At 44.7% G+C, this 13,911-nt stretch overlaps 1 protein-coding gene across 2 annotated transcripts in view; it reads right to left on the bottom strand.

The window, feature by feature from the left end:
• Window positions 1-503: 503 nt before the first annotated feature.
• FLT4 (fms related receptor tyrosine kinase 4) overlaps window positions 504-13,911 on the bottom strand; it is a 101,888-nt gene continuing 88,480 nt past the window's right edge. The window contains exons 20-30 of one of the 2 annotated variants that reach the window (XM_050961498.1): window positions 13,728-13,816; window positions 13,231-13,378; window positions 11,980-12,074; window positions 11,173-11,295; window positions 10,483-10,594; window positions 10,010-10,109; window positions 9,467-9,572; window positions 7,801-7,940; window positions 6,728-6,848; window positions 6,006-6,091; window positions 504-4,718 (exon numbers count right to left, since the gene is read on the bottom strand). In XM_050961498.1, the coding sequence (XP_050817455.1) occupies window positions 4,490-4,718; window positions 6,006-6,091; window positions 6,728-6,848; window positions 7,801-7,940; window positions 9,467-9,572; window positions 10,010-10,109; window positions 10,483-10,594; window positions 11,173-11,295; window positions 11,980-12,074; window positions 13,231-13,378; window positions 13,728-13,816 (1,349 nt within the window). In that variant the 3' untranslated portion in view covers window positions 504-4,489. The remainder of the gene's footprint in view (window positions 4,719-6,005; window positions 6,092-6,727; window positions 6,849-7,800; window positions 7,941-9,466; window positions 9,573-10,009; window positions 10,110-10,482; window positions 10,595-11,172; window positions 11,296-11,979; window positions 12,075-13,230; window positions 13,379-13,727; window positions 13,817-13,911) is intronic. The other variant, XM_050961499.1, reaches the window with a different exon arrangement.

The raw sequence follows: 13,911 nt of genomic DNA, 5'->3' as shown, positions 1-13,911 counted from the left end.
TGGGTATTCACCCATGAAAGCTCATGCTCCAATACTTCTGTTAGTCTATAAGATGCCACAGGATTCTTTGTCACTAAATTAGAAAGTGTGTCCCATTTGGGTAGACTTTGGCTAGACAATAAAACATTAATGAAACCCCAAGGTATCTGGTCAGTATTTTAAGGGTCTTGCTGAGTGAAGCTCTTAGTTTTCAGGTCATTGGTTCAGATAAACATACTTATCCAAAGTGTATCCGGCTTTGTCCAAGGATCTCATGAGAAAAGACTAACTTTCATCCTGGAAATGCCACAAGAACAGCTGTTTCCTGCCTGAAAGGAGGAAATGCAAAGAGACACAACGTGAAATAATAAAACCAAAACATGTTAATTGATCTGAGTTAGATTTCAAACAAGGTTTGGATTCAAGCTGGAGTTTTGTGTGAAGATCAGTCATTGCGACTTAGCAAGGACCAGCATCTCTGTAGCTGCCAAAGCTATGTCACTTCAGAAATGACAGAAAGCAGGTGAAAGTTATGATTTTATTTAATTTCACATTTAGATGTTACAGCAAAACTCTTAATGACAAAGTTTAACAAGTACTATAGGAGGAAAGGGGGAAAAATCAGTGTTCTAACTGTTTTGATATATAACTGTGAACTGTCAGAGACAGGACTCAAATAAAGTGATTTTAAAAAACCCCACACTCCTGTGTAACAGAGAGAGACACACACACAACATCCACTTACATTCACACACAAACACACTTAGCCAGTCACATGCAACCCTTACTATCCTCCTTGCATCAAAGGCCACTTCACCAAAACGTTCAATACTGCTGTGGCAACAACTGGTACCAGCTTAAAATACTGGCATGTAAAGGAAGCATGACTTGATTCACATGTATGACAATGGTTTTGACTGGGGATGTGCATACATATGAGCAAGTAGAGAATACATGCCAGTGCTCTGTGTCAAACACTTTATTTTCATGAGAGAGCAATGATCTGTAATAACTAACGAGTGGTAAAGAAAATGAAATCAACAGTAAGTATATTGGTCATTTTTTATGGCATAATAACAAATCTCTTAGCCTCAAAAATTAGGTTCAATTAAAAATAAAAAGAGTGAGGGTGCTGCTAAACCTAATAGGTACAGAAATTAAACCAGGGGTTTTAACAATTGAAATTGTCTACTGGAATTGTGGAAGTCCAAACATTGCAGCGTGGGACTAGTGCATTAGAACCAAAAATGAAACAGATCAACCTCATTTCATTGCTCAACCTAAGTTGCAGAATGTAAAAAAATGGCAGAAATGATGAAAACATTGATTTTTAAAACTGTCAATTTTAATAATCATGGATGGTGGCATAACATAGGAAAGAATGTCAACTTTTTCCACTATCATTTTAATCTTGATAGTGTGCTTTTAAATGACTGAAAATACAAGTGTCTATACAACTGTGCATGGTCACACATTACATTGATACTACATCAGAGGGAGTGTCTGCAGAGTAGACAGTTTTACTCATATTATGTGTATGTTATGCATGTATTAATGTCATTACACATATAATAGGATTTGATTCCCTGACCCCTCCTGCCCCTCCACCCTAAAATAGGATACAAAATATAGGAAGCAAAGCAAATCTCTGCTGAAGTACGATTGCAACATTAAAAATAAAATGTCATTCCAGATCCTTGCCCTTGACCTGTAGATGGACTCACCAGGCTGCCTTTAAACAATGGATTTTAGTGCAATAACTTTTCCATAGACTGATGCTTGTGCACACATATATGGAATGGCCATCCACTCTGTATTCTGAATACAGAAGCACAGAGGCTCATTGCTTGTGATTATAACCAGGCTATTTCAAAAAGCCCTGGACACACTGCTCTGGGACCCTGTTAAATGTGGGGATTGCTGGTACATTTTCACCCATTGGGCTGAGAAGGCCTTTTGGTCCTTTGTAGAGTGTTTTTTTTACTTGTTAATTTTTTAGGGCTTTTTTGCAGCTGAAGTGTATTTCCAGGTGAAATCTTTTCTACAGAGAATCATAGATTATTAGGACTAGAAGGGACATCAGGAGATCATCTAGTCCCACCCGCTGCTCAAAGCAGGACCAATCCCCAAATGGCCCCCTTAAGGATTGAACTCACAACCCTGAGTTTAGCAGGCCAATGCTCAAACCACTGAGCTATCCCTCCTCTATTGAAGGCTGGTACGTGTGATGAGTATAGTAAGGACAAAAAAGTCTAGGTCTAAAGAATACATCAAGAGAGTGGGCTAAATTCAGCCTGGGTTTATGCCAGCTTCTGCCACAGTGAGCCTGGCATAGAATCAACCTCCCCAGAGCTCAGGGGCTGCTGCAGCTGAAAAATGGGTGACAGTATAGGGCATGGCCTAGGCACCTAGAGGATGCACTGATTCAGTGTCTCTCCTAGCAGCCTCCATCAGTAGGGTTCCTTACTTGAGTCATGACCACAACTTAAAGCTACTCTAGCACCTGACAACTGTGGGGTGAATTCCCACGGAGTGCAGTGGGATTAGCAGGCACAAGGGGGTCTGAGTTTTGGGGAATCTCCTCCAGCTCTCTGATATGCACATCATACTATAATTCCACTTAAAAACAAAACCACCTACATTCCCATTCAACAAGTAAACTCACAGCCCCACACTTGTGCAGAGAATTGTAATCAAACAGACAAGATATTGAGTGCAGCCACGACATACAACTCAATGTGGGAAAGGTACAGACGATAGTGCTAACTTTGTAAATGCACAAAACCCTCTTATGGGGGAAAAATAGAATCTGGAAAAATATATCTGATACCAAAAAAATAATAATAATAAAGTCAAAACAAAACCCTAGTTCTATACATAGAAGCCTGGCCTGCAAGCAGAATTCCTCTGGTGCTGAGATGTCAAAGGTACAGGGAGCTTCTGCCTCTGGAAGGTGTGTGGGATGAGATGCTAAAAGGAAACTCACAAGCTGCTCAAATGAGCCTCTTCACAAAGATTCCTCTGACGCTTGTGTGAAGATACTCTGTGGCAGTGAGAGGAAAAGCAGGTGGGAAATGGCAGGGAATCAGAACAGAAATGTGTTCAGATGAGCTGCACAGAGAGTCCCCAGAGCTTCTGAGCTCATGTGATTTCACATAAAAAAGCTACTGAAGCTGCTTCTGTAGAAACCAATACTTCTTGATCCCACAGCTAAGAAAGCCCATTGGAATGAAAGACAGGTTCACTATGCTGGAGACTCTGGCAAAGTGCTGTGATAGATGCTGAAGAGGAGTCTGTCTGAGGTGTGGTCTCCCCTTTGGAGATCTTGCTGGGGCAATGGCTCACTGGCTGCTGCAAGTGTATGCAAATGTATGTGAAGCCAATATAGTCTATCCAAGTTAATAGCACTTACCAGACCCACAATGCAGGGTTCTCTCTTCCACTGCACTGACACCAGCAAACAAAGTGACGCAGTTAAAGGGACCTTATCTTTGTGCTTTGTATTCTCCATTGTTTGTAAAACCCTTACAGATCATTGCAAATAAAAATGTTGCATTTAGAATCCAGCTGAAATTAACATGACTTCGTTTTGTTTACTTTTTAATTGGAGCAACAAACTGTAGCAGGGCTCTGAGGAGAGGGATGATTAGTTACCTGCTGCCAGCAAAGAGTGTATAAAACTTGACTTTTTCACAGGGTCTACAAAAACAGTGGCTATTTCTCTATCTCACTGGGCTGACTTTAGCTATTAGCTGACAACTGTTTCAGGGCTTGTTGCTTAAAATGGCAAAAATATTCCATCTGATTAGATATAAAGGCAGGTCTCCATTGCTAGGGATGCTAAATGCCTGAGGATCAATCACAAAGGAATATTGGTGGGACTGGATGAAGTGGTTTTGAGGGGCCGGGAGTGCTTTCGTGGGTTACACACACATTGGTATGTTTACGGGGAATATCTGAATCCACTGGGATCCTCCCATCCACTGCTCAGAAATGTCCTGCTCTTGTTGCTGGTACCACTTCGTAAGTCTTCCCTTTGTTCTGAACCTCTCCTCAGTGGCTGAAGTCATGAAGACTAAGAGAGTAGAAAAAACAATCCAAGGAAAAAAATTTGAGGCTGCATATCAGGAAGAACCTTGACTCAGACAGATCTATTTCTATCTGACCTGAAATGGGGCTTACTGAGTGGAAGCCTATCTGAATAGAGGCGGTTGCAGCACTCAGCACAGACGCACGCTAACCAGTGGAATTAGTCCGTCTCACCCGTACAAATAAAACAAAACATCCCAATCAGTGACGTGCTCTCTCCCGTGCCTGAGTGGATCAGAAGCTGCATCCTGAGTCAGTCTGTAATTCCGAGGTGTTCTCGCTCCCTTTCTCCATCTGTTTTGTGGGGATTTCCTGCTGTGGTTTGTTCTGGGTTGGAGGGGAAGCTCCATATGGCAGTGGCAATGCAGCATGAAGGGTGGAAGGTGGTGTCTTCACATGGTGTCTCCGCAGCCTGTTCCTGTTAATACTGCTCTGAGAAGAAGGATGCATGGACAGCGGAGGGACTGGCCCCCTCTCCAGGTGGGGTGTAGCTGCCATCCTCTGAGTGTTCTGACAGTTCCCCATATTCACTGTTGTAAAAAGTCTGGCCTCCGACCTGGGACTGATACAACGGTCGACACCTGTCTCTCAGGTCGACACCTGCTGACTGTTCCACTGCCAACTCTGCATTTCGACTGGGCCCTTTACTGCTGTTAGCAAAGAGAGATGTAGAGAATCAGTTCAGAGCAGTACTGGAGAAACCCAGCACCTCTCAGAGAGGCTTCCCAGCATCAGAAAGAACCCCATTAAAGAGCTGGTAAAGCATGGAGGCAAGGCAGGCATTCACGGGGACATCCTGCATGCTAACAAACAGCCAATAAGCTAACAGCCAGTGCTCTGATGCCCAGCACTCGAACATCCCACTACACTGATATGCAGCACACTCAGGCCCCGGGCCTGAGACTGGGCAGGTGTGCATGTGTGAGAATCTTCCCACACAGGCTGCTCTATGGAAGCTATTTCAACTCAATGACTGAACTAGTTTTTGTGGGGCCTTTATGTCCAGAGGAGGATCCCTGGATCCCACTCCCTGACCTGCCTCCTCCTCCCCCTTCTCCTCAGTGTGTACTGCCAAGCAAGGAGACGCAAGCCCACCGCACACATTCCTGCATCCAGTTCCCTACTGGCTCTGCTGCAAAGTAGCCTTTTGCAGCTGCATGATTATTATTATATTGTTTTAGGCTTGCAGCTGGGAACCCCAATCAAGTTTCAGGATCCTGTTGTGTCAGGCACTCTAGAGGCAAGTAACAATGAAGACAGATCCTGCCCCAGGCAGGTTCAAGTCTAGGTGTCAGACAGGATGCAACAGGTGGCAGAACAAACCAGGTGGGAGAGTGCAGGAGAACAAGGTAACAACATGAACAGAGTTCAGCAGAAAAGCAGAAATTTCAACTTACCACCTGCCTAACTAACGCCACTGGGCAATGATTTGTAGGCATTACGACAGAGGAAAGATGTAAGGAAGGATTTTAATAGACATGGTGGCTTTATGAAATTTGCCAGGGAGATTTTCCCAGGTGCAGTGGGTGGTGTGGGAAAAAAGCATGGAGGTGCCTGAAGAAGTGAACAAGTCCTTCCGTGTGCCTTGTTATCTCACCATTACTCCTTTGCCTTAGGGAATGTGTTTTGGGCTGTCGACAAGGGGTTTTTATTTAACAACAGCTTTCACAGGTCTATTTGCTGAGGTATTTTACCACTTGTTAAGGTTTATACGTTTCACTCAGATGACTCAGCCCAACTGCACCATGCAAAAGACATAAGACCAATCAAGCCCTTTATTGCAGAGGGCTCTAGGAATGCCGCCTCCAGTAGCAGATTCTATGAGTAGGCAACTGCAGATACTTCAGTGATCTCAGTGCATTTTGCCTCAGGGTGCCTCACAGCAAGCACTGCTGTGGACAACAAGAGTGGTCCACGGGAGTGAGTTAAGGAGGTACCTGAATCCACCTTCTTTTCTGTGTCTGTTTTCTATCCTCTCAAATTCCTCTGATGCCAGGACCATCCCACTGTCCGTTTGATTGTCCTGGAAGGAAACAAGGAAGCAACATGCATTATGAGTACCATCCCTGTTAAGTGATCCATTTGCTCATCAAGCTCAGACTCAATCTTTCATTAAATCAAATACAGGAGGCAGCTGGGAAGGGGGAGAAAGTAGCCCTGAGGGGATCGCGGGACAATTTTATCTGCAAGTGCCATAGTTTCACTGGGGCTCACTTTTCAAATGTAGCCTCCTAAAAATGGCATGTGCAAATGCAGAGTTTGCGTGTGGCTGCCTGGGGAGCATTCCCAGGTGTTATACAATGCAGACCAGGGGTTGTTAAAGTCTGGCACAAGGTTATTAGCATATGATTGGTCCTGTCCTGGATTACAGTGTGCTTGACCTACTGGCCTTGTTCTTACAAACCTGGAAAGGGTGGAGTTGAATCCTCTCTGGACCTCGCTGGCAGATCTAATTTACTTGTTCAGCACTCAGCTCATACAGTGATTGGCGCTATAGAGAATCCTTACATGACAGATAGATGAGTGTGCATGGGACGGGATGAGATAGTATTGGGATGGACAGATAGAGAACCACCCTTCCTCCATCACCAGTAAATGGGCCAGAAAATAAACAATCCCCTCATCCCTCCCTGCCCGTCTCCACCCAGACTCTACTCACCGGGTGTGTTTTATACGTTGTGTGTGTCATGGGAAACTCTTCAAATGTCTTTATTCTGGATGGACACCTTATCTGATTTCCTCCAGTCAAACAACCGGGGAATGACACACAGTTATAATATCTGGCGAGAGACGTATACAGCACACAATAAACTAAATAAGCCGATATCTGGATCGGCGCTCCACAACAGGCCACTTGCCCTATGCTACTCTCTCAATACCAAGCTTACTCTAGGGAGCAGGCAACCACAATGGGCCATTTAAGGGGGCTGGAGGGATTCATACACCTCAAGACTCTGGTGCTGTGAAGTAGCCTCCCGTTCTTACACTCGTGGAGTGGCATATCGTGTTCCCTGTCCCTCCTGCAGCAGAAAGCACACTTCAGTGAGAGCGGCAGCAAGGCAGCCTTTCCAATCTAGCCCCAGTCCACCAAAGGTTCCCACCTACCCAAACAGAGGAGCTGTTCACCTGAGCAGGGGCAGGGTTACAGTGCTTAGCAGCAGGGGTAGCTGCTGATGTATTGCTGGAGGGGACAAGGTGAGAGGGACAGAGCCAGTTACACTGAACGGAGACATGATGAAAGCCTCAACATGCAGATGTCCTCATGTCCCAACATTAGACTGTGGAACGGCCTCCCAAAGAAAGAGGCGCAGGCCTGTCACTTGCATCATTTAGAAAGGGACAAGATAAAGCACAGCTCGGATCAATCTGCGTTGGAAGAGAGAGAGACTGGACAGACTAACAGGTCTCTTCCCTTGCTAATGCACAGGACCCTGAAATCTATAACCATGGTCTTGGAAGTGTGACTGCCCTGTTAGTGTAGCTGGAGATGGGTGGAGGAGGCAGGTCGTATGCTCAGACATCAAGGTCTCTCCCCAGTCACCGAAGAGAACATGAACAAAACCCAGATGCAACATCTTTAAGTGTTGGAGACGGATCTGCCTAGAATGTGACCTCCCAGCCTAGCACTACTGTGATCTTAGCACTTCCAAAGGGCATCCTTAGAAGTCTGGATCCCTGCTTCGCTCTCTCTTTTCCTCTCACAGTGTTTCCCAGAGGAGAGCAGGGACTCACCTCGCTGCTAAGCTGTGGCAGCGTAGCCTCATGTCAAATTCCTCTTCATCAGAGTTCTGCTGGGCAGAGGAAGGTACTTGGGAGAAGCCGTCATCTTCGGAGCTCTGAGAGTCATTCAGTGGGATGTAATCCTTCCCCTCCTGAAGGGAAGGAAAGCGAATGTGCTTACAGAGAGAAGAGGATTCTGCAAACAGGAGAGAACTTTGTACATAGACACCCTCAATAATGGGAGGGAGTGTTCCCATTGTATGCAGTGTTCCCATTGTACGCAGTGTTGGTCCCAGGATATTAGAAAGACAAGGTGGATGATGTAATATCTTATATGGGACCAACTTCTATTGGTGAGAGAGACAAGCTCTGTGTAAACTCAAAAGAACAGAAGTTGGTCCAATAAAAGATATTATCACACCCAATTTGTTTCTCTAACATTCTGGGACCAACACGGCTACAACTACATTGCATACAATGGAAATATTCCTTCCCATGATTACTTCACCCACCCTGTTTCTCTCGTCCCATTTTAGGTCTTCTGCTTTTCTGGAACACAACAACCCCCTGGAGATTTCCATGTTAAGTGTCTTTGTGCATACAGGTGTGTACAGTGTGTGCTGATGCGTATGTATGAGGGGAACAGAGAAAGAAAATAACTCTAAATCCATAGCTTGATAATGTATATAGTTCCTTAGGCTTTCCTCTTCTTGAGGTGTTTATAACAGGTATGCATGGTACTTGTTCTGCTGACCTCCATCCCTAGGCTCTCTGTTAGCCACTTACCTACCTTGGGGCTGTCCTGTACGTACAATACAGAATAAACACTACATCAGGTGCTGCCTTGGTATAGTACTTCTCTTATCAACTACTGAGCAGCACCTGCAGTGTGTTGCACGTCACACACCTGTTATGTGATGTACCCACGAAATGTCAGCGTTCCAAAGGCACACAGCTGCAGACAAGACATGTCTGTATATATAAAATGGTTAATTTTTGTTTATAATTGAGAAGGTTAGTCATATTTAAGCATCCAATTATCTTCTAGTGCGCAAAGAAGAAGTTAAAACCACAGTGGCGTGCCCATGCCAGATAAAAGTGCTGATAAGCTACTATGTAGTAACAGTTAGTAATACGTTAAGGTAAATCTGTATGGCACTGTTTGCATGTGTTTGTGTAAAAGAATAACTATTTCATTCAAATGTCCTTGAAACTCAGATCCGGAGAGTTTCAAGAACTCCTGGTGTTTGTGAATTGTGCCTGCCAGAGGCAGGAGTCTGCCAGGAGTTTGAATCGGTTTAAAAATGAAAAAGTCATAATTTACAGATAAGGATAAAAATACTAAAAAGGCAACCGAGAAATAATGAAAAAGATCTGTCCAATAGCTAGACAATAGTGATATGTTTGATACTGTGAAGTATATATTTTACAAAGTGAAACTTACACTAATTTATACCAGCCAACATACATATTGTATCTCCAATGGTGCTACTCTGATTTGCACATATGTAGGCTCTGACCCCTGTGCCTGCACACACACGCACAAACACATGCAGAGTCAGATGTGGGCATAGCTGGCCAGCGGAATGGCCAGCAATGAAAGGAAGAACGAGCTGTTTGAAGAAAACTGGCCCAGTGCAGTTTGGTGCTGGATTATGACAGTGCATGAGAACCTCACCTGCTGGACATTTTCCTGAAGAAGGTCCCCCAGGATCTCCACCAGGTCTGAGAAAGTTGGTCTCTCCTTGGGGTCCCCATGCCAGCAGCTCAGCATTATACGATAACTGCCAAGAGGAAACAACGTGCACTGTTCATCAAGTTCATCCTTCTTGTTCAAGCTGCAACTCCTGATTGAACACATGGACTACTGGGACACCCCTGTGATGGAGGGGAATGTGATCCCCCATGTCACCACCTGGCCTCCTACAGCAACATCCCAATTTGGTTACCCTGTACAGAAGGAAGTTTAAAGTTGAATTATTTTAAATAGCTCTGAAACATCTCTCTGGTTCTTGTGATTATTTTTACTTGTTTCAGGCTCCTTCCTACAGACTTGGTAGGAGACTAAAGAGTGATTGGGCCTTCCCACCACACTGGCTGAAAGAGAGAGGCTATCCATCCTGCCTAGGAGACTTTCCCCTGGCCTCCTTGGCCCCATGTTTTCTTGTGTTTTCTATAGCATTTCCTTGGCGGGGGTTCAGGTATGAAGCCTCCAACTCACATTTCTGCAGTTGCGTATTCTGGAGCTCTCATCCTGGTACCATCTTTCAGTCTCTGGCAGAACTCCTCATTGATCTGCACTCCAGGGTAGGGTGAGGCACCTAGCAGAAAAATCCAGAGATGGTCCGGGGGTTGGAAAACGAAGTCCATAGGACAACAACCAAACTTTCTCCTCATTCTACCTTTCCTCTCAAACCAAACCGAGAGACAGTCACTATTCTGTTCCACTCCTATTCATGAAGTGGATCTTCCTTCTGAGCCAGAAACCCTCACATTAGGAGGAGGCTGTCTCCGGACCTCTAGTCCTGCCTACCACCTTTATCTTGTACTGAGAGGAAGTGATCACCGGAATGCCCCACATTGGGAGGAGGTGTCATTTTCTTCCCACTTCTCCCTCAGGCATACTGCAGAAGAGAACAGTCCTCCTGCACAGCAAGGCATGGTGACATCATCATCATGACCACTACCATTTACCTAGTGAAAATATCTCCCAGAGGAGGACTCCAAAGGACCAGACATCACTCTGGGTAGTGTAGACCTTGTCAAAGATGCTTTCTGGAGCCATCCACTTCAGAGGAAGGCGAGCCTGTGGGACAGAGGCATGCTGTTGGAATTCAGTCACAATCACAGCCTGGAACAAGGCTATGGATACCAACAGGAAAACAAAGCCAGGCATCCTGTAACTGCTCTTCCCTGGCCAATTTTATAGACAGTTGAAGATGTAAATGTGCAGTCAGGAAGTTCTTCAGTCAAAAGTAGGGAAACACTGAGGTCTGGTAGATATAGAAGGGGATAAAGGATAAACAGGCAGGGAAGAAAAGAGGAATAAGGAAAGTTAAGAAGCTAAGACAGGAGAGATAAGGATGGACTGATGGGCAGGAAGGATAAGGATTGATGTCTGGGAAAGAAAGAGAGATGTACACAGATCTGCCATGCTCTGTTTAGAGCTCATTAGTGATTATAGCAGTATATGCACAGATAAGTAAATATCACATTCCTGGCTAAACCCAGCGAGGGGTTACAGTCTGAATGTTCTCCTGTCACAGATGGTGTTAGACCACTCGCTCATTCCTGTTTCCCTGCATACACCAGCCACAGGATGGTTTTTATACTTCCAGTCCCAGTCCTAATCCAGATGTGAGTTAGTTGATATTCTATACTCACACTGCCCTTCCTGACGTAGTCAGGATCCTTGTAGATGTCTCGGGCCAGCCCAAAGTCACAGATCTTCACCACATTGTTCTCTGACAGCAAGATGTTCCGAGCTGCCAAATCTCTGTGGATACACTATGGAGAAAAACAATGGCAAAATCACAAAGAGTAGGACTAGTGGGGGATCAGAAGGGGTAGAGAAGGAAACTGAAGTGCCTCTCATTCAGTTCCCTCGTAGCAATTAAAATAGGAACCCAGCACTTCGGTGCACTAGCCTTCCACCTCTGGAGACCTGGGGTCAAATCCCATTAGCTCCCAAAGAATAAATAACACCCACACAAAGGACTGCCTCACAGAGTTTTGGGTGGTGGAAACAAACAGAATAAAACAAGTCATATTTTGCTTCCTTATGGGAGCTGATAACTTTTTTTTTCTTTTGAAAGAAGCTGAAGTTAAAAATCAAAAGGAAGGTTGGTGTGGTGGCTAAGGGTCTGAACTGGAACTCAGGAGATCTGAGTTCTATTTGTACCTCTGCCTCAGACTTCTTGAGACCTAGTGGTTCAATCTCTCTGTGTTTCAGTTCTCCACCTGTAACAAGGGAACTAAGAATAGGTTCCTACCTCCAGGGGGGTTCAGTGGATAAACTGATAGCCACCTCATTGCCTTTTTACAGATGGGGAACAGAGACACAGAGATTAAGTCTGTATGTACATATACATAATACACACACCTACATATGAAGCATTCAGTAAGTATGATGTGGGCACCATGTAAGATCATTCATAGATAGACAGATGTAAAATAGTAAGGCAAACTCACCTTTCTGGATGCCAGGAACTCCATTCCACGTGCCACCTGGAAGCTATAGCAGATTAGGTCTTCCATAGTCAATGGACTTTGCCACAAATCATCCACTGTCCAGAGAGAAAGAAAAAATGTTATCTCACCTAGTTAGTGGAATTTACCCTCTCTCGCCCGCAGTCTACTTCCACAACTGCTGGACTAGGTCAGCATCAAGGCAAACTACAGAGATGTTTAATGGAGCCTGTTCCCTAAAAGTACCAGATCCACCGTAGAGTTCCCCTGTGACCATTGCAGGTGATAAAATATTCAATCAAGGCATCTGTGTAAGTTTGAGGAAGACTATTCCTGCAGCTAATGCTCTTTAATTAGGACAGTCACAGAGAAATCCCAGACCTACGGAGTCTGTGCCAATTGCAGAACCAGGCAAGCAGAAGATGCTTCCAGATTAACCATATTCACTACTATTAATATTTATTATTTATATTGTGGTAGAGACTAAAGGCCCTAAGGTATCAGGGCCCATTACCCTAGATAGTACACATGTACAGAGTGAGAAGCTGGTCCTGGACCCAGAGAATTTACAGTCTAAGTTTATTACAAGAGACAAGAGATGGATTGGGGGGCGGGGGGAGAACGACAAGGCAACAGCGAAGTGATTAGATTAATTAATAGTCTGCCTCAGCATCAGAGGGGAAGAAGGCTCCCTCTCTCTCCCTTCAGGGATCTCCCTTTATCTGTCTTCACATAAAGAGGAAGATGCATCTCCTACAGCACATGGGGAGAGAAACTCACTGTGTAGCCCCACTAGTCTTCCATGTGACTTAGTCAACCCATCTGGAAAACTGAATACAATATTTAGTTAGGAGACAAAGGTTCTACCCCCACCTTCACCAAAAACTTGTACTGTGCCCTAAGGCAAGGCATTTAACCAGTCTGTGTCTCGGTTCCCCCATCTGTAAAATGAGGTGATACTTACTTGCCTCTGTGAAGCTTTTTGAGGCTCCAGACGAAAAGCTCTTTGTAAGAGCTAAGGATTATTATCTGTTATAAACTGCTAGTGTTCTCCATAGACAGTATTAATCTTCATCATACTGGCTTATGTAACTAGGATCACGTAATATCACGATTCCAACTAATGCAAGACAATTGAGTCAGAGTTCCTTACTGTACATTGTCAGATGCCCTAATTATTCAATGTTAATTAAGTTTGGCAGTAGTTTAACAGGATGAAGTGAGGAGCAGCTCGTGAAAACTGGGGCTCATTACCTTCCTGTATAGGCTTTGCTGTCTGGCTCTTGTTCATCAGAAGCCTGTTGAAGATTGCGCTGTCGCTGGTACCAAAACGACTCCTTCTGTCTGCTCTCACTGCTTCTACTAAGGACCGGACCTGGATGCGCAGTCTGGGTGATTTCTCCTGAGAAGCAGGCCAGGCCCAAAAGGTAATCATGGGACACATCGTCTAACCACTGCAGCAGTAATTCAGCTGACACATTTATTGTATCCTAGGCTTCTGAACTCTGGTCCATCAGTGCAGCCCAATCCTGGCCTAGAAGCACCAATCTCCCATTGGACAGAAAGAAATTTACTCTCTGCTTTCACACGTCAAACATGCTGTTACATGGAACTGACACATTTCTAGGGACATGATGTCTTTGTATCTTATTGTCAGGGTTAAGCTCATTCCAAGCCAGAGATATTCTTCTTCGTTCACTAATCATGGGAAAGGCCCTTAAAGATGACACAAGATGAAGGAGGCTACATACCCTGTAAGGACTGAATCCTTCCCGTTTGGTTCGCAGGTAGTTGGAGAGGTTTCCATATTTACAGAACTCCACAATAACCATGAGTGGGCCTGGAAGAGAAGAAACAAAGGAGATCCTGGAGCAGAGTTAAGGATACGGGGCTAAAATCTGTCTTGATTTACACAACATGCAATCCCATTGTGCT

Source organism: Gopherus flavomarginatus, chromosome 7 (assembly GCF_025201925.1).
Source record: "Gopherus flavomarginatus isolate rGopFla2 chromosome 7, rGopFla2.mat.asm, whole genome shotgun sequence".
Taxonomy (NCBI): Eukaryota; Metazoa; Chordata; order Testudines; family Testudinidae; genus Gopherus; species Gopherus flavomarginatus.
This window is presented reverse-complemented; position numbering and strand designations above follow the sequence as displayed.